This window comes from Ptychodera flava, chromosome 2, assembly GCF_041260155.1.
Source record: "Ptychodera flava strain L36383 chromosome 2, AS_Pfla_20210202, whole genome shotgun sequence".
NCBI lineage: Eukaryota > Metazoa > Hemichordata > Enteropneusta > Ptychoderidae > Ptychodera > Ptychodera flava.
In genome coordinates, this window is record NC_091929.1 from 11,163,038 (window position 1) to 11,190,763 (window position 27,726).

Below are 27,726 nucleotides of genomic sequence, written 5' to 3' on the forward strand. Positions count from 1 at the left end.
GGGAAATGCTATGGCACGGTTTGTAACACAAAATGGCCGCTGACAGAATTACGGACAGACGCTGATTGGCTTATCCGTCAGTATGACCCTGGGTCACTGCAACTCGACTGAAAACATGGAGACGACGCAGCGGAGACGACACATGCAGTAAGTGACTCTCGGCAATGTCTGTGTGTGATTTGTTGTCTTTTCATAAGAGACCGTAGCTGCAGTACAGTAGCTCGAGGTTTTGCCTGGGTATTTGGGTCGGGCGGCAAAACCAGATGGTTTTGCCGTCCGACCCAAATACCCAGGCAAAACCTCGAGCTACTGTACTGCAGCTAAAGAGACCGGTGCTTGCTAGTTGATGATACTGTGAAAGGCAACAGGCGTCCTGCCCTATCATTGGACGAGAAATTTTACGGAGTTTCTTTGCCACACATGCAAACAAACGGAGGATAGAGAGAATTTTAATAGAAAGATTGGAACATGCTATTATACTGCCACCAAGATCAAGGAGAGAGTTTGTGCAATTGTGGAAAGATCGCAAAAAAAATGAGAGATTGGCGACTGGAAAAAAAGACTGTTTCCATGCACACCAAATGCGGTATGTATCATGTATGCAATATACGGTGGTTTCAATCGGGTTCGAACTCACAACGTACGGTACCCAGTCTCCTATATAGCGGAGAAATATCTTAGCTATCGATACTAATCACTACCGACCACATACATGTCATCTGTCTTTCCTTCTACCTCCATGATCTGTCTAATGAGTGTTGCCATAAACAGTGAACCACAGTCCCTCTATGGGACTGTGAGCGAACCCATACTTTTGCAAGTTAATTACGTTGCCTACCCACTTCTGAAACTTGACCGGAAAAAACTTCCAAACACCTCGCGCAGGAAAATATCACCACAAAAATATTTTTCAAAGTCTTGCTCGCAGGTATTTTACATAACGAGAGGTTGACAGTGCTCCGACCTAAGCACGTTTTTTTTTAAATACTGTCATGATTGTTCGCCCTATTCTGTGCATCTATATCACAAGACTCAGAAACTACCATGTGGCCCTCAACTGTCTTAGTGCTGCCCTGAGCTTACGGCAGTGTTACCAAATGTTAAATGATATTCTACAGAGGAAACAAGATGAGGGAAAATCAAGCCAATTCACGTATCCAATTTTCATCAGATTATGTGTTCATTTAGAGATAACTTGCCATATGTTTATGGATCCATTGCAGATCTCTCAAGTAACCCCTTCCTGTATCACCCCAAGACAAGATATGAAGTGAACAAAACAGACACTAAAAGGTATGTATATTTTCTGTTAAGTTTGATTTTCAAGGTTATTATACCTGCGGTATTGAAGACCATACAATTTTGTACATTTTATTTTTGCTATATCATATACACTTGTGATTCTGATGTGTCTGCACTCTAACCACTCAATTTTCAAAAAAAGAATCGCCAAATGTGACACCACTGAAATTCTACATCTGATGTTATTTTGGACACTGTCTTACTACTTTCACTTTTAAGGTTCAGCTTGTGAATTTTAACCAAAATTGTGAAAATTGTGATCATAACAATTTTATTCTTATTAACTTTTAATGTGATAGAATCTTATAGTATACTATTTGTGCTTTTAATTACATTCTATATATTCAATAGATAGAAACCAATGTCTGTCTTTTTAATTTGATACAGGTAATAACAACTCCGACCCATATTCCCAAGCCTGATATATCCTATGGTATGGAGAGAGATGCTTGAGGCATTGGCATTGTCTATTATTCTAGTCACAAGATCAAGTATAGACTTGAGGCTTTTCTTCTCCAAGCAAGTACCGAAGCACTGTTGTCACCATGGCTCAGTCATCAAATAACCTGGAATAGGTTCATTAACTTATCGAGTGGAGAAGGAAATAATTTTGACGGTTACTATGTCATGGAACTCCCAAATAGACTTGCTGAGAAAAGAATGAAATCATTGGGACTAAATCACACCAGTGCTGCTGTTGCCAGGATTGGAAAGACTGTGTTGTACTGTGATGACATTGAGAAGCATTAGCTTCAAGAACTCGATGTTGCATTTCAGTCAGGAACACATACAAAAGCTAGTGTTGATAGTGATATCAGAACCATGTATGAGGAGTTGGAACATAAGCCATCAGTATTTAAGTGGAATGCAGGGAGGGCACATGATCATTTCCCAAACTTTATGCTGACATTTTCTGTAATATTGATCCCAAAGAATTACACAGGTGGATAAATGGAAGGAAAAAAGAATACTCAACTAGTAAATGGGCATTCTGAAAAAGTGCACTCACAGGCTGTTGTAATTGTGTGCATTTGTGAGATTTGAATTTTTTTGCTATCACAGAACATCTGTTTGCACATCGCATTGCAAATTACCACCAATTTCATTCCGCTACAGTTTTAATTGCTGAACATGGAATTTTTGTGTGCCATCTTGAGTGATTACTCTGATTACTTCTATTGGCATGTTGCAGACACCAACAAGGAACACACGTGAGGAAACAAGATCCTTTCATTTTGATTCATGTGTTCCACTGTTAAACCCCATGCTAAAGTACAATGTAGGTCTGTGATGTAAACATACAGACATCAAGACAGGAACATTACAAGTCTTGACTTGTAATTAGGGAGTGTTAATTTTTTACATCCGGGGGAGGGGGATTTTGATTTTTCCAGGATTATTTTTCAAATTCTGGAGGAAAATACATGCGCCCCACCCCTGTCAATATGTATGTCGTATTTATTGACATGGGTATGTCAAAGTAATTAAGATTTCAAATATTCTCAATACATCTTCTGAGTTTTGTGTAAATCAATAACTTTTATTACAATATTCGAGGCCACCAGCCCAAAAGTGTACATGTCACATTATGAAGTTCAGGTATGGAGGGAGCACAATCATCAATCACAAAATGAAGAAATAAATAATACTGCCTGTAACAAAACACCCAGTAGTTCTCATGATACTCATTCAAATGCAGAGTTTGACCTTTCGAAAGCATGACATATAGACTTGGCTTAATTTTGAATGACTGTCTCATTCTGGTCTAGTAACAGTAAAGAAAAGTTTGCACTGTAGGCAGTGTATAATAGTATTTGGATAAATATTGGACTCTGAGATCACTATACAGTGGGGAGATCACAATACACTAGGAAGACCAAGCAAAATTGAAATTTGTTTTGAACTACACAGTAAGGCCAGGAGAAAAAAAAATTGTTCATCCCAATCGCCACTTCTACTTTTGCGGATTTGGAATTTTATGTTTTTGAAATTTTGAAAATTTGTTTACTAGGTGGGCTTTTGAAGCCTGCCCCCTAGTGGATCTGCACAACTATTGCTTGTATCCACCATTTGTGTTTAATTCATGTTTATTCTGCTGCACTCCTGCACGCAATTCACTCTGTTATTGAAGAGTGTTGCAAAATCTTGACCAGGTTATCATTACCTGTGAAATTAGTGGTAGATTTTGCTGGTTTGGAAAAAAAAATTGCTAGCCGCTTCTGAAGCTTGGCGCAAAAAATCTGATGAACAAGAATTTTTTTTTCCCCTGGCCTAAAGATAGCAGCAGTCATAGCTCTCGTGGGTTGTACCGGAAAAAAACAAGCGCTACAGATCCTACCTATGCGAAAGTACATATTCTAAGTGAACGGAATTCCATGTGCGCCTCTGCATGCTTTTCTCCCGCTCTGGTCTTATTTTCTTGGCTTTTTCACATTCAGACCAAATTTAGTACCTACCCTGACAAAACAGTCTTGCTGTTAGTACATCCACCTGGAGCACTGCAAAGTAAATCAAAGTTCTGTTGCTGTCTGTCGATGTCCATTAATCTTCACAGGGCAAGCCAAGATGGCAATGTGTGAATGGATAATTGGACATCAACCAGTAAATTTTTGATTTACTCTTCTCTGCGCCTGTTGGATCTACTTACAGTAAAGACACTTTTTAGGGTAGGTACTAAATATGGTCCGAACAGTAAGTAAGCCAAGAAAATGAGACCATAGCCGGAGAAAAAACATGCAGAGGCACAAATGGAATTCTGTTTGCTTAGAGTAGGTACTTACACATGGGATATGGGTAGGATCTGTGGCTCTCGTTTTCTCATGCAGCTAGCCTAACACCAATCCTTTTGCTCTACAGCCCTCTAAGTCCAGCATTCCTGATCTTGTTCAGCCTAGACATATTGAAAACCATGACACTTTTCTGAATGCAAGTATGTTAAGTTGTATGTAAATCCTAATAGTTTCACTCTAATTTTTCACTAATGATTTTCCACACCACTGAGGCAATGCATGAATCAAACACAAACTCTGTGAGTGTATTGTCCTTACAATGAATGTAGGGAATATTGTCTACAATATCAGAAATGACAGCATCTGTCAACCTAGTCATTACTATTGATGAAATCAAAGCCTGAGACATTTAATCTCTATATGTGGTCAATTCTTGTTTGATGATCCGTTGTTGTTCGTCAGTAATACTACTAATCAGGTGCTCATGTTGTCTGGCATCCTTAGCAGCTGCACACAGTTCCTCATTGTTAAGTCTCTCTGCGATCAAACCAGAACGTATAGGGCATTCCCTACAGTCACATTGTCCATAGCAAATGTCTGATTCCTGTACAAAGCCTTCAAAGGATCTAGAGGCTCCCCAATGAATGGACATGTAGACATCAGGGGCATCCACTCCCATACTGAATGCAACTGTAGCTATGATTACTCTCAACTTAGATTCAGTCTTGCTGAATGATTTTCAACCAATCATGTTTCACTGGTGTGGAGTGGTGGTAAATGGTAAACAGTGCATTCTGAAATGTTGGTGACCCAATCCATGATTCATCATTTAATTCAATGATAAAATACTTGTACAAATAAGCACAAAAATTGATTTTTCTGCAGTAAATTATGTGTTTCTTAGTTAGCGTCTTCATGCATCTCAGAGATTCAAAAAGCCAAGAGAATGTGTCAGCAATTGATGTTGGAGCCTGTATTGTTTGGTAGAATATATTGTGGCGGTCAAGATCACATCTCACCAGCTCACATTTTTCCATGCATAACATTTTCTTTATTTCAGATCTGGAGTTGCTGTTACAGTGAGTGCTACCATGTTAGCTCTTGGAAGAAGACTCTGTAGTTTGCCAATGCGAGCATAGTATTTTACCCCTGTACAAGTAAAAATAAAATAGACATGTCAACATTTTTAAGAGTGGGAGATCATAAAAGCTGTGTGTGGTCATCTCTATCTCAGCAGGATTAGTAATATTTCATATCAATTTTTTAAATTGAAGTGTTTTCTGTTTTCATTGTGCTGAATATGATGATTATCATTGCCAGTTCACTCAATTCTCATGCAAAATTGGTGATTTTACCATTATACAATACTTCTTCAAAATACTGAAAAATCTGATGGCAGCTACATTCCTCACTCAGACATTCAATGTGATAAAAGTTTTGAAGTATAACTGAATAATTTATACTATGTATACATACACAAACGTAGACATATATTTTTATATACACGTTATTAATTATTGACACATACCACTGAACAACACAGTGTGCTTCATCGACAACTATGGAAAGTTGTCTCTGTACTTTGATTGGCATAGATGATTTCTTCAATTACCACTAAATAGCATTTCTGGACTGAGTAGCATGATGGCACTATCTCTGTCTGTGAATGAAAAATAAGTAATACTGTATTTATGAAGACTGCAGTTGAATATGTCATATTGGGAAAATACACATGTTATTTATAGAATGAAATGACAAATCGTATGTAGTTTTGCATTTTGCATTTCGTCCTTCAATAGTTGATACTGCCATTGGTAATAACTGTTTTGCACACCCTTGCATGTAACACCACACCATCGCAGTGCTTGACAATATAAATGTACATGTCTGAGAAAGTTTCGAGTCATATTATTATATGCCAGCTTACACCCATATGGGATGCATGAAAACACTTATTACGATATAATATTTCATAAAAGTAATGCAGTTCAGTTTCTATTAAATACATCAAGGTAGTAGGTTTTACATAACATATGGTCCCACAAGTCTTGATAATAGATTAGTGGATAGATAGTTGCAGCATTCTCAAAATTAGGTGATATGATTTATTTGACATTACCATACATTTTACAAATCAAAAAATGGAATTATACATGAGCATATAAACAAACCTGTAATAGAGCCTTGTTCTTGTTCACTCAGCTGTACTGTACGTTGAGACACTGCACCTGGTCAGCCATAAGGGACACCAGTGTTGAGATCTAAAACAACTTGTGGTTCATCAGAGGATTGTCGTGATATTCATTTAGTATGTTCAGTGACAAAGCATAGATGATAGTTTTTCAATAGCCAGTCAGCAATACTGCCATGACTTCACTGCCATTCACTAGATGCTTTAAGCACTCCACTTGTTTATCCTGATGGAAATATATTTATAAAAAAATACCAACAAGGTTTTAATAGGCTCTATGTTTAGTTATGAAAGCACAAGATTGATAAAAAAGTCATCAATGTAGACAGGATTCTTGAGGCTTCAAGTATTGTCACTTTGTTTTTTTGGCTCTCTTACTTACACCATAGACCCTTTACCCTTTGCTCCAGTGTATATGCTTACACACACACTCACACACACACACACACACACACACACACACACACACACAAACAACAACAACAACAACAACAATATAGCAGCAATAATTGAAGTATTTTTTTTGTACATGGGGTTGTGCACATATCTACTTATGAAAAATGATCATACAATTTTTGCAGCTAAAGCTTTATTTTTAAAAAAACTGTGAACAGTCAGTGTCAAAAACAATGTGATTGGCAAGTTGTTTTCTCCGCTCGATAATATGTATGGGTATGGGTAGCTTCAATGATCGTAGCGGAGGTTGCTCGTCTGGATTGACTTTGTACGCGACCTGGTAGCTGCAATGATTACTAGGGGGGCGGGGTTGTTCGTCTGGATTGACTTTGTACGCGACCTTGGGGTCGCGTACAAAGTCCAGACGAGCGACTCCTCCTGCAATCATTGCAGCTACGGTACAGGTAATCGAGATATGTAATCTAAGCCACTGATTCAGTTACTGAATTCCAATGCCTGTCTGAGTCTGTACATGGATGTAAAAAATAGACCTTACATCCATGGTCTGTACACCAGAGACCCTCGAGAAAAACTGGTACAACTATTCATTTGTGTGGCAAGGAGAGGATAAAGTATGGCATTGGCAAACGAGCTAGCATTTTGAGAAATTAAACTATGTGGTGATTAACTAGACCAAATAGAACGAGAAATTCCCACCTTTAACGTGTATTATATCGTACAAGGTCAAAGACGCTTCAATTACAGCGTTCAATCGGTCTCCATCGATTGTCGTCTCCATGTTTTCAGTCGAGTTGCAGTGACCCAGGGTCATACTGACGGATAAGCCAATCAGCGTCTGTCCGTAATTCTGTCAGCGGCCATTTTGTGTTACAAACCGTGCCATAGCATTTCCCCAGACTCTCGTTTCGCCAGTAGCGCAGAGGAGTCTGGGTAACCGAGACTAACCCCCTCCACGATCATGAACGCTCCTTCATTATTCAGACTATATATTCTTGTCTGCGAACGAGCCTAATACCCTGTGACCCGACGAGGTCAAAGTTTACAGTTGGCTGATGCTGCATGCTGCATGTACACAACTCACATCTCGAAGATACTGAAAGAAAACTAAAGACTAAAAGTATTTTTTGGAACACTCCGTAATCTGCAACCATACCGGACTTCGGTTACAGTGAGTTGATCACTTACCAGCGAGGACTGTCACCGATGGCAACGGCAAGGACGTGATCGTGATCGAGTTAGGTGCAATGTCCGGAGAATCTAAGGCCAGTTTTGTCGTTGTTGGTGGTGGAATAGCCGGTGTGACGTGCGTTGAAACTGTAAGTATTCGTTGACATACATACTCAGTTGATTGTCGTAGGGCAGGCTATATCATGTATATCCACGGTTCAGTCACCTATTGACGGTAGATTGCACCAGCTAAGTTCTACTGCCTATGATTGCACAATACACTGTCACTTCGGCTCGGGCATCGTCAATACTACCGTCGAAGAACCATCTGTCGGGCAGGCCTCATGAAAAATTACAAAGAAGCTGAAGGGCATTTTTTCCCTGGAAATTTTAGTAATTTGCAAAATCCTGACAGTCTGTATCACTTTTTGGTAGATATTGTGTGACACAATGTCAATCATTGATCCTTTTCCGTAGAAGCTCTCAAATGATACTAGTTTGAGTTCTGCTTTAATCTGTGTACTTTTTGAATGTTATACACGGAACATGCTACTTGTACACGTTCAGCAGGTCACGAAGCAACTGAATATTGCACTTGTCCTTTAGGTCTGAATCTGAAGCCTGATATTATGAGTGACGTTGTACTCAATATCTCAATCTAGAGTATTGTTATTACTACAGGTTGGGGATGTCAAGATTTATAAATAGAATTGTGTTGCTAATGAAAAAATACTGTTTATCATTTCAACAGTTGGTACAGCTTAATCCAGATGATCCCATCACATTAATCACAGCATCTGAATTAATCAAAGCTGTCACTAATCTTCAACGGGTAAGTAAAATAAAATACTCTAAACTTTACTGCTTGTGAACCCATAGCTGTGGGTCCATAGCATAGCTGTCGTGTTTTCGGACGGGATTTCCGCCTTTTATGGGCTGATTTTGACTTTTACTGTTGGTCCATAGCTGTGGTGTTTTCGGACAGGGTTTCTGCTTTTCACGGGCTGGTTTTGACTTCTACGTTTTTATCCCCGCCACCACTCGAGGTTAAAAATGTAAAAGTCAAAACCAGCCCGTAAAAGGCAGAAATCACATCTGAAAACACCACAGCTATGGACCTAGTGTACCCGTATAGTAAATTGTTATGATCAAACTCAAAAAAGAAAAAGCATCCTTACCCCAACCACCTCCCCTCACACTCACTGTACATAGTAATTGTATTCTGTTGGTAAATGTAACGTGATATATGACATTTAATCACTTTAACCGTGTACAGTTATACGCAGTGACCAAGTACTTTGTGATTTCATCCATTTCATAAACACTGATTGCAGCCAGTTTATTACATGAATCATGGTACGGCAGTCCCATTGTTTACATTACTGTGGTGCATTCAACAGGAAGAAATGTTGTCCTTATCTCCCTGAAATGTTATGCTTTGAAAATCCATAGTAAATGAAATTTATTAAGTTTTAAATGATCTTGTACAAATGACATTCAGATGTTGGCACACCTGAAGAACAGTGGGCTTATAACCTCCAATGTTAAAACAGTAGTTTTCCTAGGGGGACATTCTAAGTAACAACCCCCTAGGTTAATGTTGTCTTGTAAAATTGTTCAGTGTAGGCATTGTCTTCCTAAGGGTTCCCATTCGATTGACAATTGGTTATTGTTGGGGACATGTTACTATGGAAGACAAACTGTGTGGGTTTGCAGAGTTGATATGTCCAAAGCAGCATCCTTTCCTTTATCCCTACAACAACAGTGTGGAAGTGACACTGGTGGTTTGCGGTGTGTCCAGCTGCCTGTTGTATGTGTGTGTGTGTGTTGTGATCTACACTCAATCTCACACCAGTTTCTTTGCTCTGAGGACGAAACCATTTTCATAACAGTCTCGACATATGATATCCGGCTAGGCAATGCAACATTCAACTTGGGAGAGTACTCTACAGCAATATATTCACATGGAGTGTGGTAAATAATACATCTATAATCGCAATGCAGGATGTAAGTAAATGAATAACATCCAGGATTATTAAATCATTTTAAAAAGCAAAATGCATGTGTATGTGTTGTTCATCTTCTGAACAAAGTGCAATATGTCAGCTGTTATGAAAATGGTTTTGTCCGCGGAGCAAGATAACTAGAGGGAGATTAAGAGTAGAAAACACACTCAACAAGCAGCTGGATGCATTGTAAACTTCAAGTCTGTAAAGTGCCTGGCTGTTTTCTGAGGGACATAGAGAACGCTGCTATCCAAAACATTTTCTCATCTGCTGTAACTATCAAGTTGTGTACTAGGCTATCCATCAGAATTTAAGATGGAGATTTGAGTAACTATCTCTTTCATGCACCATTGTGTTCACAGGTTACAAGAACTCTGGAATCTTTTGATGTTGAAGAGAAACCTTGTAGTGAATTTGCATCTTTGTTTCCAAACGTCAAAATTATCCAAAGTAGTGTGCTTGAAGTAGACTCTGAAAACAAGGTAAGAATCAAAGTGAGAATTATATGCTTGAACTTGAAACTTTCGCAGTGATTAAGGGCCAGAGGCAATAACTTTGATTTTTTTTTTTCACTATTTTTTGTACGTCAACAACAGTTTCAGTTCTGCACCCCAAAGCATGTCGAAACAAAAACTATTTGGCTTGTCAACAGAGTGTCCTAATGTGTTAAATGCATTGTTATTGGTTATATTTGAATTCTAATATGGATCAGGATTCACGTGTCAATAATAACCATGCAGTCTGCACATGTACAGACTGAGTTGACAGGCTAAATACTGTGTATCTCTGATTCTCAACATGCTGTGAGGAGTAGAATAGGAATTCACTATTGACATACGAAACAAACATTGTGAACAACTCATCAAAAGTTAAAGCCACAGGCCCTTAAATAAAGCATTATAGATTAACATTCCGAACCGTGATGAGCTCTCTAGGACAACCAGCTTTCTTACCTTGAGGAAGGGTGATACTCAGCATTCTTCCCATCCTGGTCAAAGGTCGCATTGACCTAGACTCACTATGATTGGTTCATGGCCTGTCATTCAACCGTCCCCTTGCATGCAGTTACAAGCTATTCCAAATCAGAAAATGTTTTTCAATTCCGAAGAATTTTCATTTATCTGTTCAGTGATATTTATTACCCTCTTTTTTAAAGGACTACCTGAGACATGCTGATATGAGAAAATGAATTAAATTTTATCAATTATCATACATGCTGTGCCTGTATTGCCATTCTTCTATTGTTCAGACGGTACTGATATGAGCCCATATTTTAACTAGTGAAAATATGAATTATATTTTCACTGTAACCGAACTACTTACAGCGACGCGTACGCGTGACCTTTGCCGTATGCTTGACCTCCGTTGGTATATGTACATGTACATAAAACAGCTGAGCGAATAAGACAAATGACAATCCGAAACGTCATTATGATTATGGTCAAAATTCTGTTGTTTGCAGTCACTTCATGGGCATTGCACTTAGGCACAAGTACAGTTGTACCAAAAACATACAAACAAACGTATTGAAAATTTGTATTTATATTGGCCGACACCTGTCAATTCACGGCCGGTCCCGTGGCGGTGCATTGTGCAGTGTTTTCATGTCATCTACGCTGCTGAAGATTACACCATGGATGTATGATTACACGTAATGATATCGGTTGACAGAGCATCATGATAGAATCGCTTTACGACAAGTTTCCTGTTGGTGAGCTTAAAGTATCTGGGCGGTGAATTACATCGTTTACAGTCGTAAATGAGCCACGAAAATCCAACCGCACTGAAAATACTCGCGACAGACAAGGTTGAAGGTGCACATGATATTTCCGATTTGTACCTGTCAGTGCACAGGTCATGATCGTGTCTGGTGGCACCGATGCGGTGCGGGTTTCAGATACAATGTACCATCTAGGGAAAGTCAAACTTTCACTTAGGTTGTTAAAGGAACTTTAGCTCTATTAAGGCAAGCCAGGAACGAAAATATACGAGCAGACGACGGAAATACCTTTGAAATGTTTTATTCGTACAGCAACAAAATCACAAACAAGTTACGACACTACAGCTTACAGTGTACTCACTTCATGTTTTCACTAATCCGCTTACTGAGATGGTAAATTCGGCATATTTGACGTCTGGGAACATGTATGATTCTTCGAGATAAACTGGTATTATATCCACTGTATGTGCATTCATAGATGTCGCAGAGCTGCTTGCTCTCTGTGCTCTCAGCTGTTCATACTCAAGGAGTTTGAGCGTGGCGCGAGTATTTTGACCCGATTTTGGCAGCCTCATAACTTTCAGGCAGGGATGAGGTTATGTATCAAATCACAAAAACACGCCCATTTTACAAACTCCCGCCTATGTTTTACATCCACCGTCATTTTAAACTAAAAATAAATCTTCTTCAAATTGTGAAAACCTGTGTCGACATCGTAATATCTAAATTGTTTGCTTTAAAAGTGCTCCATAAACCCTCCTTTGAAGTGGAATGGCCCAATAGCAGAATAATATCAAGAAGTGATACGGTTGTCATCACTCCTTAGCAACCAACTTTTTATAAGTACAGCCTGGAGGAAGCAAGGTCGATTTCAGTTGATTTCGTCGCTAATTTCGGAGCGTCTGTAGGAAAACAGCCATAACCAAAGCATGCATGTACCGGTATGATAAAGGGGTTATTACACGAAGTTAGGGCGATACCGCGTCGTATTCTCGTGATGTGTCCGTATTTTGACTCGTTGCTGCGCAACTCATCAAAATACGGACACATCACTCGAATACGACGCGGTATCGCCCAAACTTCGTGTAATAACCCTTAAATATGTAAAAGTATGTGGTGCACTGTAAAATTACATCATCACTATTATTTTGTCACACTTAGGCGGAAAAAAAAATTGTGTTGTTCCAATAGCCCGACCTACCCTATTTTATACATGTACCTGTCGACCCTGGACTTTTTAGAGCTACGTAAACACAGAAGTAAAAAAAAGAAAGAAAAAACCCGTAAAATCACTTGTTCATTACTTGGTATTTGATTTTTCCTTGAATGAAGATGTCTTTTATGTTTTATTCCTTTTACCGTACATGTATGATACATTTTTCTGGAAATGTTGTGGCCAGTGTTTGACTGCCCTGAACCCCTGAAAAATGTATATTTAAAAATAAAAATATTTTGGATTAAAAAAATCCCTGCCTACTTACAAATTTTTGAAAACTATGTCATCAGAACAGCACAATTTTTTTAGGCCTTAGATCAGAATGGAGGGACTGTGATTAGGTCCGATCTAAAGCAAATGAAAGTAAGCAAACGGGTAATATAACTCTAATATTTGTGAATCAAACGCTGGCCAGCCATCGAAGTGTTGCAAGATAGACTCAATACATGATACAACTTGTAATATTTTACACCAAGGATTTACACGTAGTTCTACAACTACATCAGTATGACTATGAACACAACAAAGTGGGTTTATTGAGCCAGCAGGAAAATATCTTGAAATCTTTATGCGGTAGTAAAGCACTTATCAGTGCATGTAACATCAAACATTTTAGCATCACTGAAAAGCTCTGTGTATAAACTACAAGCTGCAACAACTTAGAGAGCTTTGCAAAACAGACATTGATACAAAGTTGGACCTTAAGTAGCTGCAACTTTCCATGATTTTCCCTCTGTTTTTGGTTATGCAGGGATTTAGAACATAGCTTGCAGCTGGCAAAAGCAAAAGGCTGCCAGCTGAAAGTTGTTGGCTGAGTAAATTATTAGTATAGTTAAAAATTAGAACATTTTGCAGAAACTAAATATACTCACACACTACTTGTTACAGCCTATACTTATATTTCTGCACGTGTCACCAATGTTTTCTAAATCCCTGTTATACGGTATGAAGACTACCTTTTCTTGTTTTGCTCACAAAATCATGTTGAGATACACAGTATTCAGCTGGTCAACTCAGCTGTAGCTGTATATTGTTATCATTGATAAATGGTTTTTTGAAGGGACAAAATTTTCAAATGTGAACAATAACAGCACACTCTACATGAACACTTACTGCGTTGACAATCCAACCAGTCGGTGTTTCAACATGCTTTGGTAAGTAAAACAAGATATTTTTGTAAAAAAGCTTTGTGAAAAACTCATCAAAAGACACAGCTACTGGCCCTGTGATTGTAAACTTTACCAACTCAATATCTTCTTTTTTTTCAATTGTGTCTTCAACAGCATGTAGTTCTTGCTGATTCTCAAGTCATTCCGTATGAGAAACTTTGCATCTGTACCGGTGCACGACCAAAACTTATAGCAACAGACAATCCATACGTCCTGGGAATCAGGGACACAGAAAGTGTAAAGGTGGGTATTCACTTTGACTGTTACCATGGTGACAGAAGCTTCATTAAGGTCAAGGAAGATACATACACTGTACATGACTTTGAATCTAGGGTAGCATTTTTCAGTTTCCTTATGATGACTGCACCGATCTACCCTGTGAAATGGCATTAATGTTTAATCTTTCAGCAGATTTCAAATGATCGTTTACAGTAAGATGAACATTTCACATGTTTGCTCCAAAAGATAGTTTGCGCCTTGAAAAATGACATACAGAACCTTGAACATGTTGTCAAATTTTTCTTAACCAAACTTTCAATCATTCTCTTTCAAATTCAAAATTAAGAATTGGGGTCAACGTACAAATTTTGGTACTAGAGAAACAAATTAAGCAATATTTGTAAATATTGAAATTCAAAATGGCTGCCATCCCTATGTTATCTCTATCGAAGGAAAATAGAATGGCTTATTTTCACAAAACTAACCTGGTGAAAACTTCAGTTACTTCATAAGCTTCAAAATGAGTCCCCACAAGTGGCAGGCCAAAAGAATATTTTAAAAATTTGAGAGTTCGTTTATCTGTCCCTAAGGTGGATTCTATCATGAGGTAATTTGAGCAAAGGTTTAAGTCTTATAATTTTTCCACACTATCATAGTAAAAGGGTTAAAGGAGTCAGTGATGTTGTAATTTGCAGGTCTTTCAAAGGAAACTGCAGCATGCCCGTAGAGTGATGGTTGTCGGAAATGGAGGCATTGCAACAGAATTAGTGTAAGTATATAGACATACAGATTGCTACTCTTGCTTACCCAGACTGCTCTGTGAGGCTCTCATCCAGCCGGCCTCATACAGTCTGGGGAAATTCCATTAAAAAATCTCTGAGCAAGATGGCGTGATACAGACAAAAGTGTTGCATCCTGTGAACGATTGATCTGTGATGAAATTATTACGTTTTGAGTCACAGAAAATCTAGCTTCAACATGTTCAAGGTACTGTCAAAGTGTCTTTCGAAGATGGTCACCCATCTTAATGGTGAATATGAATTGCTTTTATAGTCAAGAGCAGTCATGCCGTACCTGTACATATCTAAAGCGTACCACACAGTATACTCCCCTTTGTGTGTGTTTTATTATAGGTCTATATGCAGTCCTTTACTCAGTGGCGAAATTGGGAACAAGTTCTCAAAGCAATTTTACAAGTGCATAACATTTAGATTAACATTTAATTTCATTGTTCTTTCTCTGTAACGAATAACCACAGTAATACTGTGTACAAAAGAAATAATTGGAGAGAAGATACCCCAAGTTGTCTCAGTGACACGTTTTCATTACTGAGTATCTATTATTATAATGGACAGGTGAACGCATGATATGAGCTCACAATTGTAAGAGTTGTGAACAGTGATCCTAACAGACTTTTCATGAACATGTATTTTTCATAATATTTACAGATATGAAATTGAAGGATGTGAGGTGATCTGGGCGATTAAAGATGATTCTATCAGCAGTACATTCTTTGATCCTGGAGCGGCTCATTTCTTTCTGACAAGTCTTGAGTCGGACAAACCGAAACAAAAAGTCCCTGTGAAAAGAACCAAGTACACTGCAGGTATTTTCTTTATAAGGAAGTATGTGCCTTGGAGACAGATAGACTGACTCGCAAAAGTTGATCTATTCTTGTCTACAGCTTGTGTTTGCATGTTTCAACTCGCTTTTTAGAAATAAAAATTCAACCTTAGCTGAAAGGGTGAACAGAGGGATGATGGCTATTTTGAATTTCAAGTGTTAGTAGTAATATTAGGTAATACTTTTCTTAATATCGATCATTGTACCCTAATTTTTGATTATTTGCAATTTTGAAAGAGAACTTTCCTTGAAGAAAGTTTGAGCAAAAATTTAAATATTTCAGTCCCAAGGTGCATACTACTGTTAATTTTAAATTAAACATTTTTAATGAAAAATTTGTCAAGAAGTAATATGCTGCAGGGATGCAAATACAACTACAATATTTCAGGAGTCTATGCACTGTGGTATGGTAGAATGCAGCATACAATACTGTACAGATCTAGTCATGGATTTTATGTACACTTAGTCTGTCTGCAATTTTTCCAGATTCTGAATCCAAGGCTGACTCAAGTGTTGTGAAATCGATGCCTGGAGGGGCTTTGGGACCAGATTGGAGCATCGGATTAGATATGAAAGGAGTTACACAGGTTTGTCTCATATCATCATATCATCCATGAAGTTTTGCTTGTACTCACTAACTGGACCAGCTCAGATCAAAAATAAGAAGGCCATCAAATTAAATTGTTCAGAATGCTTCATCAACTATGATTAAGTCAGCTGAGTATCTAGGCTGAAAGATTCAGTCGTGTCATGCTCACTGCCAACTCCAATTCCAAATGTGACTGAAGACAAAGTGTTGAATGTCTTTTCTGTTGGAACCAATCATACTGTACTATTGAGTTGATTGACAGCATATTAGGGTGAGAAGACCGCCCACATGGCTCTTGGAGTGGTCGATAACACAACTTGTTTGTAATTGGATCTGATAGCCATTGAAATTAGGCTAATACTATAATAGTTCATTTTATGTGCTTTAGAAGCCTGCTGTGACAGTACTGGGTGGTATTTCATTTCTGTCAATTCACTGCATGATCCTACACTGCATCTTTAGTCATGGGCTGGGTTAGAAGTGGCAAAGTACTCACACACAACAAAATCTTTCAGTCTACAGAGTACACAGATATCAAAGTTTGACTTCTTGTGCATATTCCATTGGCAGTGACAGAATACACTCTGAAGGTAGTAGTTCTACATCTGATGTGTCTGTCAGCTAGTTTATACAGTGAAGTTAAGTTTTAAAGGAAAACAAAGACAGTTTAGCTTCTGTAATTGTCTTATCATCACAATTTTTAATCCAAAGGATTAGAATATGCCTTTAGAGGCAGAAAAGGGCAGCTGATTGTGAAAATTTGCAAGAACATAAAATTTGCAATACAGTTCATTGAACATGAGGTTTGGTTTTCACTTCAAATGAATATTTATTTTCAATATGAGGCTGATGATTATCACACAGGGGTTGGCCTGTTCACCCCTCAATTCCTGTAAACAAGTCCACAATCACCATTGATGACAATGGGTTTGGGTCAAACCATGTTGGTGAAAAGGTTGAAATATGTGGCAGGGTAGCAATTTTTTTAAGCATGAAGACATCCATTACTCAGCATTACTTTCTATTCTGCACAAAATGGTGGATTTTCCATCGGCATACCACTAGCACCATGATGACTTCAATAGATGTAGTACGGTAGTCGCCAGTTCCTTGTAAAACTTTGATTTTGTGTGATGCCAAATAGTTAACCCTTTTAGCGCAAAGTCAATTTTTGTCATCCTTATAAAATATACCTCAGTCAATTTTTGTCAGATATTTGCCAAAAATTTGATAAAAAATCTGTGACCAATGAAATGTTGTGTTCATTTGGTCCAAAATTAAGAAAAATTAAAGAAAAGTTCATAAAAATTGGTAAAATGTTGCACTAAAATTTTAGTGGGAGAAAGGTTAAAAAAATCTCTTTTTTGCAGACTTGCAAACCTCACCATGTGCATGTGGAATATAAATGTGAAATCCACAAAATCCTAACGCCGGAAGAATTCAAGGATTCAGGAAAAGCGGAAGAGAAAATAGAAGACAGTCACCAAGTAAAAGGTACATAAATTATAATGTTGATCTCTTTACTCCATTTCCACAAAACAATGTAATGTAAAAATAATGTAACAACCTTTTTTGATGAGGTACAGGTGTAATATATTGATATGGATAAACTCCATAGGTTCCACATAATCCAAATAATGCTGAACTACAATTTCTTCACTTGGTCTGCACTGCACACATTGAATTTTTTGTTCTTTCCGCTGAGCTGACACAATGGATGTGTTCCCTAGCCTTTATACAATTGCGCAATGCAGTGTACAACAGGGCATTCTGAAAATGCTATACTTTTGACGTCTCTGGTAAAATTCAACTGGAAAGGTGTATAATGATAAGGGAATTCACAAAGTACCAGGATTTATGTCCTTGCACATTTTATGCTGTGGTATTGTTGTGTCTTGGATAATACCTTCGTTCCACCGAGTACAATATACGAAGACATCATTAACCCTTTGAACCCGGCTCAGAAAAAAATGTTTATATGATGTCATAGGTCACCAGGGGGTCAGGGTGCAAAGGGTTAAGTGATAAACCACATCCAGTGATGGTATACTTTGAGATTTTGACCAGTTCACTATCGCTTGTGCATATATGTCGTGAACATATCTTTTGTGAAGGTGGTTTATTGCTATTGAAAGGTAATTTTTTCCAGCAGAGAGCTCTTATCTGTTCCAACTGTGCTATGTTGTGAATACAGTACGGTTACTTTCAAGTCTCAAACAATTAAATTGCAGTATTTGCACAATCAATATACTGGTATGACATTATTCCCAATATTTTGTGAATAACTTTATATTACATGACATTGAAAAGTACCTTTTAATCCAATTGCACAGCCTCCTCTTCATCAACGTGATGTTCTCTTTTCCAGATTCTTGGCCTGTTTATGTTCTCCTGACCAACGGAAAAATCTTTGGCTGCGACTTTGTGGTCAGCGCTACTGGAGTCACTCCCAACACGGAACCATTCCAAGGAAAAGCCAAGGTAGTGATGCTATATAACATTATCCAATGCTTGAAGCACACTAGAAAATACCACCTGCTTAGGACAGGTAAATTTTTAGCTGGGCAGGTGAAGTTTGACAGGTACCTCCCCTGTCAAGATAAATAAATAACGTGTGAATTTCTAAGAGGTATACAGTAAGCGAGACATTATCTAATGAATTAAGCAATAACCCCCGGTGCAGGTTGGTGCAAACGAGCTTTTGGTACAATTGGCTTCATATAGCACAAGACAATAGGCGTGTGCTATATGGAGCGAAATGTACCCAAATTGAGTGTATACCCAACTGTGGTTGGGGTTTTTGCTACATGTATTATATGATATCGACTTGTGTGTCTCTGTCCTCTTATTGGGTATTCTGGTCACTTTAGGCTTCAAATGCAGAAAACGTAAGTCTGAGAGATCGAACGTCTGAAATTGAGCACCCGAGACTAAGCGTATTTATTGAGTGAAGCAGATGACAAAAATTGACAGTACAAGTATGGCAAAGTGCTAAAAGTACAGCAAGACATTTCTAAAAGGAGGATGAAAAAGTCTACACCTGTGTTTGCAAAATACTAATTATTAAATTAACTATTTATTATTGTATATATTACCCAGGATATACCTGGTATTTTCTTAGTTTGGTTTTGGTTGTATACCCCTTGCCATACCCAACTTTTAGGCACAGTGAGGTGATATCAAATCATACACAGCCAGAATTTGTGAAAAAAGTTCAAATGAGATTTGAAAAGGGATTTCCTTTTCATCCAAAAAATTTTACTGACAAAGATAGCCACTTTGTAATCGAAACTTGTGACATCCCTGACTTATGTCATTTATTTTTTCTGCTCACAAAGACCATACTTTGGTATGTTTACTACACAGAAATGAAGTGTTTTTCAGTGAAATATTCAACATACAAAACTGTGCTAAATTGATGTACATCAAATTTAATCATACGGTTTATGTATAAAATTTTCAGAATGATAAGAAAGAAAAGTCTAATTACGTAGCACACTACATACTATGTTGTCTATTTAACAGTTTTATGGTGAAATGAGATAAATTCAATCTGAATTTTCCAGAGCTTGCTGTTAACCTCATAGTTGCCATTTCTGTTGTTTTAGTTCAACATCGGTGATGATGGTGGAATTCTGGTAGATGATCACATGAGAACCAATTTACCTCATATCTATGCAGCTGGGGATGTGTGCACTGCATCATGGGAGTATGCACAACAGTGGTTCCAGGTAAACTTCAAGTCATATACTCTGTACGGTCATCTCGGACAATGATCTCAATTTTAAGTTTTATATCTGAAAACACTGAAAGAAACAAGAAACACTGAATAGGGAAGTCTTTTGGCATGACACTGGCAATCTGATAAAAGAGATCACACCAGCTTGTTGCAAACCCAAAATTTTCATATCGGTATATGACCTTCAGGCATCCGGCATAGGGCTGTGAATAATGTGATGATCAGATAGTTGAATTCAAGGTCATCTCCAAGGCCAAGCAGTATACCTTTAGTGTTGTGCACAACATAGTCAAATATTATTGAGTTATCCACAATCTTTTAAAACATTTGAATTTAAACAAATGATATTTGTACTTGGAAACTTATTCTTATATGAAATAAATAACCCTCAAAAGTTAATTGTGGTTTAATTTCAAATGAAACTCAGAGTTTGATGTCGTAGTTCAGTGAGAATGATTTTTAACTTTATTAAACCTTCTGGGTGTGACTACAAACCTCTTTTTGGAAAAATTCTGCCTTGTCACAAGAAATATAACGTGAAAATGTGATGATCTTTTCTGATAAAGTTGCTTCAATCATTTCTTTACTTTTCCTGTCTATTGTAGATGCGTCTATGGTCACAAGCACGTCAAATGGGTTTCTACGCAGCCAAGTGTATGCAGGCAGATAGAGAGGGAGAAGAAATTCCTCAAGATTTTTGTTTTGAGCTTTTTGCTCATGTTACAAAGTTTTTTGGATACAAGGTAAACTTGAATTTGCATGATAATGCTGAATCAACCCCCTTTAAAATTGTATCAGGAAGCCATAGTGACCATGACATTCAATAACGGCTTCAAACGGCAAATTTTGATACTAGTAACCATATTTATCGATCTTTGAAATTTGAAATGGCCACAATCCCTTTGTTATATCTATGGGATAAAAATTTCAAATTTCACAAAAATTAGCCAGTGAAAACTTTATTTACTCCATAAGCTTTAAAATGAGCATCAATAAGTAGTAGAACAAAAGAATATTGTTAAGGTTTGAGAGTCTAAATATCTGTCCATGCAGCTCATTCTACCTTAATTAGCATTTTTGCCATTTATTTTACAATTCAAGTTTAAAATGACAGATACCATAGGTAGTTTGTAAACAGAGTCATAAAATTTGAAACTGACAATGCAGAGTTTAACCCCTTTACCGTAGTTTGGCCCAAACCAAAACAGGCTAATTCTTCATAGTATATATCTGACAGCTGACCTGCAGCACACCTAACAGAACATGAATTCTATGGAATATGTCTCCAGACCAGGAAGTGTTTCTTAACTTGTTCACCCCCAATTTTGTGTGAACAGGTCCACACTTGCCGTTTATAACAATTGGTTTGGATGAAGCCATGGTGGTAAAAGGGTTAAAGCTTTAACCCTTTTACCACCAGATATTTGTATATTCCCATTGTTTACTATAGGATGGACCTGTGTACTGGGATACAGGGGTGTAAGGGTTTACTCTAGCTGTTTCTGTTTAACCAGCTGTTAAAAATTTACTTATATGTTTATTCCAGGTTGTGTTACTTGGTAAATACAATGGCCAGGGATTAGGAAAAAATTATGAGATATTGCTGAGACTCACAAAAGGTAAGAAACTCTAAAATTTAGTGTCTTGTCAGTGAATAAATCATACCAACTCAGGAAATGCTATACCAACTTGATGGATGACCATGTCATTCTGTGCCTCAATGATATAGTCTATTCAAATGTCACATTAACATTGTAGCAATATTCATCACTTGTTATCGTTATCATAATGGCAACTTTGACTTTGATATTGTATGAAATAAACGTCATGTGACAAGCGTCAGTATGTACTTGAACTCACTTAAAGTTTCATTACATTATAGTTATATCTGTCATTGATTATATGTAGCGTTATCTATCACTGATTATTTGTAGGGATGTCATTGATTATTTGTAGCAATATCTATGAATGATTAATTGTAGTAATATCTATCACTGATTATTTGTAGGGATATCTATCACTGATCATTTGTAGGGATATCTATCACTGATTATTTGTAGGGATATCTATCACTGATTATTTGCAGGGATATCTATCACTGATCATTTGTAGGGATATCTATCACTGATTATTTGTAGGGATATCTATCACTGATTATTTGTACCAATATCACTGATTATTTGTACCAATATCACTGATTATTTGTTGGGTTATCCATCACCTATCACTTGTATCTGTTAGTGATTATTTGCAGCAATATCTACCACTGATTATCTGTAGCGATATCTATCACTGAATTTTTGTAGGGATATCACTGATTATTTGTAGCAAAATATATGACTGTTTATTTTAAGGGATATCTGTCACTGATTATTTGTAGCAATATGTATCACTGATTATTTGTAGCAATATGTATCACTAATTGTTTCTAGCAATATCTATCACTAATTATTTGTAACAATATCTATGAATGTTTATTTGTAGGAATATTTGTCACAGATTATTTGCTTCCACGTTCCAATATTGATTATAATTTTATAAAATTGTGTATTTTTCAGTTCATTTTTAACTTGAATGTTTCCTTTTTGTTACTTGTTGCCATAGAAACTTATTTGGCTGATTATACTCATTGCTTCATTATTTTACGCTAATATTTATCTTTTTTGTAAATTTCAGGTGAAGAGTTTGTTAAGGTAGTTCTCCATGACAACAGAATGTATGGTGCAATACTGATTGGAGACACAGATTTAGAAGAGACTTTTGAAAACCTTATCCTCAATCAAATGGATTTAAGTATTTATGGAGAGGATTTACTTAATCCTAATATTGACATTGAAGATTATTTTGATTAATGTTGATTCTTTGTATAGGTGGTGGATTGTTTAAAGCCACACTTTTCAATCCCAGGTTCTCACATTAATGGAGTTCTCCTCCCAGTCAAACACTTGGCCAGTACGATGTTTGATTTCTATAACATTAATTACGCAAACTGATCTCAACCTTTTGTCACCTTTCGCTAATCCTGCAAACAGTGTTTATACAAGCGTTTGATTGATGGTCGGTTCAAATCGCCAAAGGTCATTGATTACCTGCCACAAACGCTCGAATTTCCTAAAAAATTGTCTTCCAGTCGCGTTAGACTTTGAATATAACCACAGAGTTCGATCGGCAGCAACTTCGCACTGACCGCTTGGCAGTCTGTCTGTGTTTTTGCGGCCGGGAAAACAAAAAAGTGGCATTTTCCGGGGCGTTCGTGTCCAAGTGTTGCCTGTTTGGTGTCTACTTACACAATGAACACAGCCATAGCTTCGCGTCCTTTTAGAGGGAGACTCCGCCTTTAAAAGGACAGGTTTAATTATCAGCGTTATCTTCAAGCAGAGTAACTGTGCACAACTTTTAAGGGAGAACAAGGGACTAAAATCATATAAAAGTCAATGTCAACATCTGCTAATGTGAGAACCAGGGATGGACATGTAGAGGCGGGACATGTTTGGTGATATGAAGTTGCTGTGCTGAGTGAAATATAGAATATTGTATATCTAACTTGATACACTCTTGTGAAAGAAGTTAAAGATATGACAGCTTACAAAGTAGATAATTTCTGATAAATTGGAATATTAAATCATGCAAAATATGGATTTAATGGTAGAATTGTCAAAAACTTGCAAGTGGTTCATATGATATACTTGTAGCAATATATTTCAGAGTTTACAATTTTACTTTATTTTTGTAACCATTAACAAAGAAGAATCTTGTCTAATAGGTGATTTTAATTGTAAAATTTTCATTTTGAGTTATTTAAAAAGGTTTATTTTTCTTTCTATAGTTATCAGGTTTTGTTATTTTTGAATGTCATTTACATCTACAGACTTCCAAATACTTTTACTGTGATATTAGCCAACAGAAAATCATATGCCTTAATTACTAACTTGTAGTTTACACTTTGTGTATGATACATATACCTGTATGTGTGTATGAAGTTTGGTGTCAGGGATTGATATTTATAAATTTATTTGAGTGTTTAACATAATAAAGATGTCCACTGATCTAAATTCTTGTTGGCCTTATTGATGACTTTTGGTAAAACGACTTTCTGTTTGCATTATTTTAATACACACTTCAAGTAAGGTAGCATGCGACTCAGGACATACATTCAGGCTCTCAAACTTTTGCACTATGCTTTTAGCCTAGCATATGTGGGGGCTCATTTTGTAGCTTATAAAGTAAAAATTGTTTTCACCGGCTTAGTTTTGTGAGAATCAGGAGTTTTATTTTCTCCCATAGAGGTAACACATGGATAGCGGCCATTTTGAATTTCAAATAGTGGTAAATATTGGGTAATTTTTTCCTCTGGTACCAAACTTTGCATGATGGTGACCGCCGATTTTTATTCTTGATTTTGAAAGAGAATTATTTTAAATTTGTTTGATGAAAGTTTCAGCAAAAGTTTTTGAGGCACAAACTACCTTAATTAAGTGAGCACCACCAGTTGACGTCATGGCTTTTACAGAATGATTGTGGTCACCCCCTGAACGTTTACTCTCAGAAATCAATGGACTAAGGTGAACAAGGTCAGTGTCTGATATGTAAATGTCCAGGGGTGACTGTCCTAGAATACTACAACGTTACAAAACCAAAGCTCTTGTATGGTATGAATGTGGTCACCCCTGAACATTTATCACCGGAATTCAATGGACTAGGGCTAGGGTTAGTGTCTGGTGAATAATGTAAATGTCGGGGGAGGGAGGTGTGACTGTCATAGAATGTCACTAGCTAATCCCAAGCCCTTGTAAAGTTTTAGGATGGCTACTCACTGAACATATATACAATAAGAATTCAATGGGCTCGGATTGAGGTAAGGTGTCAGGTAGGTAGTATAATTGCAAAATGGTAGGATGGCTACTCACTGAACATATATACAATAAGAATTCAATGGGCTCGGATTGAGGTAAGGTGTCAGGTAGGTAGTATAATTGCAAAATGGTCTGTGTTTTGTGAGTGGAACTCTACTTACATTACTACCAAGTTTAAATTACATTACTACCAAGTTTAAAATCATGTATCACCTTTTTGCACTGAGAAATGATTTACATTACTGATCCTTGACCAATGCAAAGACAAATTCTATGTCAATGCGTCTTTCTGATCATTTATCATGTGCAGGCTGAGTAAATCTCATGGTGTCATGTCTGGGCCATAAATTTCCCAGTTTTCATGATGTATTTGAATTTCTCCCCATATCCAGTTTTATTTGTCCCAGGAGACCTATAGATGGGGCAGCGTCCGTCCATGTGTAAGAGTGTTGTATCTCACAGTCGGTCAACCTTTTTTGATTTGATCATAGACCCTTGAGTAAAAGATATGAAAATTTTGCTAGTTGACAATATTTACCACACTATTCAACATTTTCTAGTAAAGATCAGTGTGTATACTGTATTTTTAACACGCACAATGTGCAGGTATGTCTGGCAATCTGCTTGCACCAACGTAAGGGAGCCGTCATTATTTACAGCCTGGGGGGATCACTCAAAATTTGAAAACTTCAAGGGGGTACTCAAAAAAATTGAGAGGAACAGCGTCATTTTCGAATAATTTGACCGGGTGCAAAATAAATTGAAACACCTCTCAGATTGCACCATTACACACATCAATTTCTCAAAATTTTCGATGCGAGAGGGGGGACACTCGTGCTCTCCCCCTAGGGTGTTTTAATAGTTTTACGTAGTGAAAAGGCACATTAAAAACACCCCTTTGATCGCAGCCAGACTGCACCATTGCACACATCAATTTCTCAAAATTTTCCAGGCAAGATAGGGGACACTCTGTCTGAGACTTCCCCCTCAGCCTCTCGTGTGTTCTCCCCCTGTACTTTAAAATTCTGTCAAGTCAGTTATCCTAGTGAAAACCCTGTAATGATACCAATCCAAATTAAACAATATCATATTGTTGGATACTGGTTATAGCGTGAGCTTTTATATCTGTATTTCGTTGTCACTTTGAATTTCACTTTGTTGGTTTCACCTTTTTCAACTGTCATGAGTTAAAGCTTAACCGATGATAATCTAGCAGGGTACATCAGGATTTGAAAGGTATTTACTATTGCTGTATGTTTGTAAATTTTACAAATAAAATCGATATTTAACTCTTCTACGTGGGGGGGGGGGAATCAGTCAAAATTTCTTAGTTAGAGAGGAGGGTTACTCAAATTCATCATGGTTGGCAAGGGGGGGGGGGGTACTCGAAATTTCGGACTTTCCGATGAAATTCCTCTGATCCCCCAGGCCGTAAACAATGACGGCTCCCTAACACTGACTCGCCTTGTGCAATGTGCATGTGGGTATTTCGAGCCCTGCAGAACAATGACATGTCATGTCATGTAAGAGGCAACATGAAAACCCGGGACGACCTGGAGTCGAGTCCGGGAACACCGAGACCCTCCTATTATAATGCCAATAATTTGAAAATGTCTCTTAGCGCCCTCACAGTCTGACGCTCATTGAAAGGAAAGGCGTTTAATCCTTGCATCAGTTGCGCGTAAAATGTGACAATTCGTTCGATCAGTTTTCCACGGAGGCTCTACTGTTAACAGTCTGAAGAATGTCTGTCAGAATTGTACTTTTTTATAAGTACACCAATGCATGCGTGACTCGGGCTTCTCAAATAAGAATTGTAAACCTAGCTCTTCACATGTATTCGATTACACTTATAAATCACATATAAACGTTGTGTTTTGCAATTAAATTTGTTAACCATGGCCATCGAGAGCCTTGACCAGGGATTTTTTTAGCTTCTTCAAAAAATAGTACCAGCTTATTGCTATGTTGTCATTCTTGTCATCGAGTTTTCTGAAAGTTTGTTAAAAAAATTTAGTCTGACACATCATAGCCGACAATGCTTTTAAATGCAAAGTTCTAGGATGTCCCATTTATTTTTCCTTAAGAAATCTATGACGAACAAATACATGCTGTTTTAAGGCAAAGTTTATTTGTCATTATACGCCCACACAAACTGCGCTTGTACGCTACGTACTGACGCTAATCGTGCAACCGTGCATCTGTTAACTTTTGTGAAACACCATTATGTCAGTATATCAGGGATGAAGTTATTAAGAAACCCAACGATGCAATTCAAATCACTATCCCAGAAATGTAACGCACGCCTGTGTTACAGTGTAGTAGAGAGATTGGCGTCTGAACTCGCAATAAATAGGATGTGTCACGGGAAAGAATTTTAGAATCATCTTTAGAATACTTGGCTACTCTACTGCTTCTGTGGATGTTTTATTTTCAAGCATGCGTAGTAAATGAAATCTCACTTTGTTAAAATCGAAAAGATGATTGCGCTCTCTTGTAAAGTTAAGATAGAGATGCGGCACTTGGAATTTCAACTGCCTGTAAAGTTCAGGAATTTTGTTTGTCTCGCACTAAAAATGAAACAGTGAGCCAGATTTTTATTTTTGATTTTGACTGAGAACACGATTGAAGCACCTCGGGGAAGGTTTTAGCAAAAATGTAATTCTTTCAGTCACGCGATGCGGTCACTTGTTACAAACCCCGGCGGTGGCAGTTCCCGGGTTGGTGGGTACCCATGCTTGTTACCCAAGTTTGAAAAGTACCCCTTTCCTAGAATATTTCTGTCA

At 37.5% G+C, this 27,726-nt stretch overlaps 1 protein-coding gene and 2 long non-coding RNA genes across 3 annotated transcripts; 2 read left to right on the forward strand and 1 right to left on the reverse strand.

The window, feature by feature from the left end:
- Positions 1–2,806, forward strand: LOC139114370 (uncharacterized). Its single transcript, XR_011547859.1, has 3 exons — positions 1–147; positions 1,224–1,293; positions 1,690–2,806. It is a non-coding gene; the product is annotated as an uncharacterized lncRNA (long non-coding RNA).
- Positions 2,807–2,816: 10 nt separating this feature from the next.
- LOC139114377 (uncharacterized) lies at positions 2,817–7,546 on the reverse strand. The gene is made up of 4 exons (XR_011547860.1): positions 7,336–7,546; positions 6,203–6,448; positions 5,560–5,691; positions 2,817–5,180 (listed from the first exon to the last, which is right to left on the reverse strand). It is a non-coding gene; the product is annotated as an uncharacterized lncRNA (long non-coding RNA).
- A 121-nt stretch (positions 7,547–7,667) lies between these two features.
- On the forward strand, positions 7,668–24,139 carry LOC139114361 (pyridine nucleotide-disulfide oxidoreductase domain-containing protein 1-like). The gene is made up of 13 exons (XM_070676046.1): positions 7,668–7,955; positions 8,558–8,638; positions 10,175–10,294; positions 14,032–14,160; positions 14,832–14,905; positions 15,585–15,742; positions 16,246–16,346; positions 17,719–17,842; positions 18,717–18,829; positions 19,957–20,079; positions 20,693–20,830; positions 21,634–21,706; positions 22,764–24,139. Exons 1-13 carry the CDS (start codon positions 7,884–7,886, stop codon positions 22,937–22,939), a joined length of 1,482 nt encoding a protein of 493 aa, XP_070532147.1. The 5' UTR covers positions 7,668–7,883; the 3' UTR covers positions 22,940–24,139.
- The last annotated feature ends 3,587 nt before the right edge of the window (positions 24,140–27,726 follow it).